The following is a 6000-nucleotide window of genomic DNA, read 5'->3' as shown; positions in this document are numbered from 1 at the left end:
GTCACTGTACGGACGCATATTTTGAGCTGCCATTTGTGCAGCACTGCGTACATGTGTCCTGCCATCGCCATCATGACACTGAGCAATAAATCTCCAGTCTTGCTTGTATAAAACATTTTGCCGAGATGTTCCTGTATGTTGTGCTGCTTGTCTGCTTTGATTGTGTATTACTGCAGTTGTTCTGGTAATTATTTTACTCATTAACCAAAAAAAAAATTTTTTATTTAACAACGGTTGGTTGTTTAGACCCTGTTGGTTTTGCACCTTCTTTCGGGTGTATCTTTTTGCTACACCCACAGGGGAATTTATTAAAGATAAAAATAAAAAAAGGAAAGTATACATTCATACATATATATATATATATATATATATATACACACACATACATATACACATACAAACACAGGGCTCGACAAATCCCAGACACCAGCTAAGTCGCAAAGGAAACATTGAAGCCGGCCGCCGCAGGGAGCTTTGAAGCTGGCCACCGCAAGGATCATGGAAGCGGCACACGAGGGAGCAGTAACCTTCCTGCAGTTCTACAGTTCCTCTCTGTTCCCTCATGCGCTGTTTAGTGACATAACAGCACTGCGGCCCAGCATCACTACAGAGAGTGCGCAGTGGAGCAGAGATAGACTGCAGGATGATCAAAGAGGAGACCCACTGGACACCAGGGAAAGATCCACTCAGCTCTCCCACAGGTAGGGAGGCTGCGTGGATTTAAATAAAAATACAATTAGCAATTTGTGAGTGTGTGAGAAAATGTGTGTGTCTGTCAGTGCGTGTATGTGTCTGTCAGTGTGTGTGTATGTGTCATATATATATATATATATATTTATATATATATACATATATGAGATTCGGTGTGTAATCGGGTGAAGTATGTATGTATGTGTGTGTGGGGGTTAATGCATGTGGGGATGAACTGTGTATGTGGGTGAAGAGATGATGTGTGGTATGAAGTGTGTGAGGGGTGCACTGTGTGTGTATGCAAAGGTGTACTCTGTGTGGGTGGGAATTCACTGTCTGTGATGGTATACTGTGTTCTGAGGGTTGTAGAGAGTGCAGGGCCGTCATTAACGCGGGGCAAACGGGGCAGCTGCCCCGGGCTCTGTCCCTGCTGGGGGGCCCTAGGCAGCTGCCCTGTTTGCCCTCTGCCCGCAAACTATGGGTGCCCGGTGGGCCTGTGTCAGCAGGGGCCCGGTCGGGCGCTATGGCGCTTTAACAGCATGACCGGGCCCTTGCTTTTCGGCAGCCGGCTGGGAGGAAGTGACAGCCGCGCCTCACTTCCTCCCACAGAAACAGGAGCTGCGCGGGAGGAAGGAGCTGTTCCGGAGGGGGCCAGGCCGGGAGAGAGTAAGAGCTTAACTCCCAGCCACCCCAGCCAGCCCACTGGACCCCAGAGAAGCCACCCTCCAGGAAAAGGTAAGAAACTGGAGGGTGATTATCAAATTTTGCATGAGTGTGTGTCAGTATGTATGTATGTAAGTGTGTATGTCTGTCTGTGTGTATGTGTGCCAGTATGTGTGTCAGTGTATCTGTATGTCTGTGTGTGAGAGTCTGTCAGTGTCTGTGTGGTTCAGTATGTCTGTCTGTGTGTATGTGTGTCAGTATGTCTGTCAGTGTATCAGTATGTCTGTGTCTGTCAGTGTCGGTGTGTGTCACTATGTCTGTATGTGTGTATGTCTGTCAGTGTCTGTGTGTATGGGTGTTTCAGTATGTCTGTTTGTGTCTATGTGTGTCAGTATGTCTGTGTGTGTGAGAGTCTGTCAGTGTCTGTGTGGTTCAGTATATCTGTCTGTGTGTATGTGTGCCAGTATGTCTGTCAGTGTGTCAGTATGTCCATGCGTGTGTGTCTGTCAGTGTCTGTGTGGTTCAGTAAGTCTGTCAGTGTCTGTGTGTTTCAGTATGCCTGTGTGTATGTGTGCCAGAATGTCTATCTGTGTGTATGTGTGCCAGTATGTCTGTGTGTGAGAGAGTCTGTCAGTGTCTGTGTGGTTCAGTATGTCTGTCTGTGTGTATGTGTGCCAGTATGTCTGTCAGTGTGTCGGTATGTCTGTGTGTGTGTCTGTCAGTGTCTGTGTGTTTCAGTATGTATGTGTGTATGTGTGTTTCAGTATGGCTGTCGGGAGTTTTGAAATTTCTTTATGTGTGTATGTCTGTCAGTGTCTGTGTGTTTCAGCATGTCTGTCTGTGTGTATGTGTGCCAGAATGTCTGTCTATCAGTGTGTCAGTATGTCTATGTGTGAGTCTGTCAATGTCAGTGTGGTTCTGTATGTCTGTGTTTGTCAATATGTCTGTCAGTGTCTGTGTGTATGTGTGTTCCAGTATGTCCATCTGTATGTGTGTATATGTGCCAGTATGTCTGTCAGTGTATCTGTTTGTCTGTGTGTGTGTCAGTATGTCTTTGTGTATGTGTGTGTACCTTTGTATCTGCATGTATGTCAGTGTTTGTATCTGTGTATCTGCATGTGTGTCAGGTTGTGATCTGTGCGTGTCCAATCAAAATTAAAGACGGCCCTGAGAGAGTGGGATAGGGATAGTGTTGATTGTGAGGCTGCCTTTCCATCAGGTACAGGAGAGATCACAAGACGAGAGGTATCTCTCTTGGAGCTCAAGCACTTACAGAGACTGACCCATACAAACCCACAGACTGATCCCCCCACAGAATGCCGCATACACACATACACACGCAGACTGACACCCTCAAACAGAAACTGACCTATACACACACACACAGACTGCCCCCCACGCAGACTGACCAATAAACACACAGGCCCCCTACCTACATACTGACATTTATACACACACACACACACACACAGACTGACCCATACACACACACAGACTGACCCATACACACACACAGACTGACCCACATCCTTATAGTTCTTACAGTAAAAAAAACCTTTTCTTTGCCTTAGGCGAAACCTACTTTCTCCCAGTCTAAACGCATGGCCTTGTGTCCTATGTAAAGTCCGGTTTGTGAATAGATTTCCACACAACGTTTCGCATTGGCCCCGAATATATTTGTATAATATTATCATATGCTCTCTGAGGCGACTTTGTTAACCTTTGTTCATAGCTGATATGTTTCATTCCTTTTATTACTTTTGTAGCTTGTCTCTGCTTGTCTCTGCACCTTTTTGGAACAGGTGCCCACAGCATATTCAAGGTGTGCTCTTACCAGTGATTCATAAAGAGACAAAATGATATTCTCATCCCGAGAATTAATGCCCTTTTTCATGCATGACAATACCTTACTGGCTGTAGCCAGAAAACATTAAAGCGGCACTGTCATGCCGAACTTACCTTTCCCTAATCGCTTCCTCTTCTCTTCCTCTCTCAGGATCTGTTCTTAATTTCTTCCTGTCTGCTCTAGTTTTGTTTAAAACATAAGACAAAGTAGGGACTATTTTGTCTTATGTATATTTCCTACGCCTGACCAACTATGACCAGCGGAGGAGCAAAGTGTGCTCCATTTCCTGTGGTCTGAGAAAATTTCCCACAATTCTCACCTTTCCTCCGTGACCTTGTGATGCCTCCTTTCACTATTCCCGAATGTCCTGTCATTTAGAAAGAACGCCAGCGAAAATACTGATTTTCGTCCTAACAGAATGAGAACAGTTTGTTCATTCATGTTAGGATGACAATTGGTACTTTTAGGTCGGTTCGAAATTTAATTCTAATGAATGAAATTCTGATCCGTGCGATCCATGATATTAGAGAGCTATCTACCAAAAGGCTTAGTATTAGTAATTAATCTGCCCCTACTCGCTATACCGCGAGTAGGGGCGTGTCTAGTAAACAGTGAGCAGCCAGTGGCTACTCACTGTTATAAAAAATAAATAAAGCACCCCCCAATAAATGCCCCCCAATGGTTGGTCATCTCTTAACTAACCGTGGGAGAACATAGTGTCCCCCTCGAATCCCCACCGGTGCCCCGTGAGTGGGGGCTATTCAACTAACACTTTGGGACACTATGCCCCCCTGCTAGTTAATTGATGCCCCAACGTGGGGCCATTTGTTGGAAGGGGGGGGGGGGCTTTTTTTTTACAACAGGCCACAGGCTGCTCACTGTTTAGTAGGCATGCCCCTACTTGCGGCATAGGAAGTAGAGGCATTCGGGAGATTTCAATCTCACTTATGCTAATATGGGGGTCACATTGACCCCATAGAGTGAGGGAGGACATGGGGGGCTTATGCTGCTTCTATTTTTACATATTACAAGGAGTAAGCTGCACACCGGTAGCTCCCTCCTTGTTATAAAGTGAACGAACAAACGAACATCGATGGTGTTTGTTTGTTCGTCTGAAATTTCTATTCATTCCTTCGTCTGACAAATGAATGAATATACCAAATTCCCGTCTGATTTTCAGACAGTAGCGAATGCCCAAGTGTTTAACTGTGCATGCGCAGGAATTTCACAGCGCTATCTAGTGGGCGCAGATGATCTGTCCCACAGGGACTTCATCTGCCCACACAAAGATGGCGGCGCCCAGGACCTAGGTCCGGGCACAAAATGAAGATTCAAAATTAGGTAATATGAAGGGCTTAGGGGCATTTTGGAATGACATGGGGGGCAGTTAGATGTAGGGGAGTTAAAAAAAAAAACCTGGATTCGCCCATGTCAGTGCCGCTTTTAATACTGGACAATATCAAACAAACACAACTGCGGAACTTATGTTGAGGACATATTTGGTAAGTTTTATTTTATCCAAGGTGTCCCTAAAGTATACATTTTCTAGAAGTGCCCCATTGTAAACAGGCAATATGATTACTCCGATACACTTATTTAACTAGTTTAACTGAGAAATTTATGCTCCAGGAGAAATGAAATTTCAGGGTTTCCCAGTGTGAGCAATATCTATTTTATATCTAGAATGAGATACCCAAAGTAGACAAAAGTAATTTTCTACGACCCACACAACACACCAAACACCATCCACCTTTCCCCACAACCCTCGACCCACTACCCCTAGACGAACCCACCCTGCTCCAAACAGATAACACGCGAGATCTTTAACCCCTTAAGGACCAAACTTCTGGAATAAAAGGGAATCATGACATGCCACACATGTCATGTGTCCTTAAGGGGTTAAACCACTAATGCAACAAATCTAACAAGGGAATACCGTAGTCTCTAGAACCAAACAAAGAACACCAGACAAGGCTACCTAACCAAAGGAGTCACCCGACAATATGCTAATAGGCACTCCCAAAGATCAGGGGTACCTCACATAACCAAAGCCTTGAGAATGGGCCCTACCGGATCCAACAAGACCTGACCGCACATTGACCCCAGAACCAGGCACACATACAAGCAGCAGGGTAAGGGTCAACGCAGGTAGCAGCCAACCCACGACCAAATCCGACATCGGTTCCGAGTAGACGAGCCCGACCTGAGACGCAGGGATTACAAATTGTGGTTGCATCATGTTACCCCTTCCCACCCCATCCCCTTCTTTTGTACCCCCTACCCACACATTACTGAAAACGAAAATAAAGAATTTATAAAAAAAAAAAAAAAAGTAATTTTCTACGTTCATTCTCCACATCTCTCTCCTGTCTGGTAGGACATGGGTTAAGTGATATATTCCAGGACAAAATGTTAAAAATTTGGTAACATATTTCAGAGGTCAGGGAGTGGATTTTGACTGAGCTCACACACATTTGGGGTGTGTCCTTGTTTTCACCAAACCTGTTCTATGTTATGTCTCTTTTTTCATCATAGACGTAGCTATTCCGCTGATAGAAGAGGACTGGTTACTCCCCCCAAAGACCTTCCAGTGTTGAATGGGGGGAGAACGCTTAGAGGGATCATTTAGGATATTCAAAACATGGCGATTGTCTGGACAGCGTTCCTACTACTGTTCAATATCTCTCCAGGTGAGTGGATGGTTGAGCTGCATGTGGATAGTAAGGGTTTACCATCACTATTGTGCGTTATATTTCAGTTATTATACAGTTAGTGTGTTGAGATATTTAGATCACTGTGTC

At 44.9% G+C, this 6000-nt stretch overlaps 1 protein-coding gene across 1 annotated transcript in view; it reads left to right on the top strand.

Moving 5' to 3' along the window:
• The first annotated feature begins 5742 nt into the window (after positions 1 to 5742).
• The window catches only part of LOC134577239 (urokinase plasminogen activator surface receptor-like), a 43174-nt gene continuing 42916 nt past the window's right edge, over positions 5743 to 6000 (top strand). Inside the window, exon 1 of the mRNA XM_063435936.1 lies at positions 5743 to 5889. Coding sequence (XP_063292006.1) covers positions 5841 to 5889 — 49 coding nt within the window. The 5' untranslated portion in view covers positions 5743 to 5840. The remainder of the gene's footprint in view (positions 5890 to 6000) is intronic.

The sequence above is a fragment of the Pelobates fuscus genome, chromosome 11 (assembly GCF_036172605.1).
Source record: "Pelobates fuscus isolate aPelFus1 chromosome 11, aPelFus1.pri, whole genome shotgun sequence".
Taxonomy (NCBI): Eukaryota; Metazoa; Chordata; class Amphibia; order Anura; family Pelobatidae; genus Pelobates; species Pelobates fuscus.
This window is presented reverse-complemented; position numbering and strand designations above follow the sequence as displayed.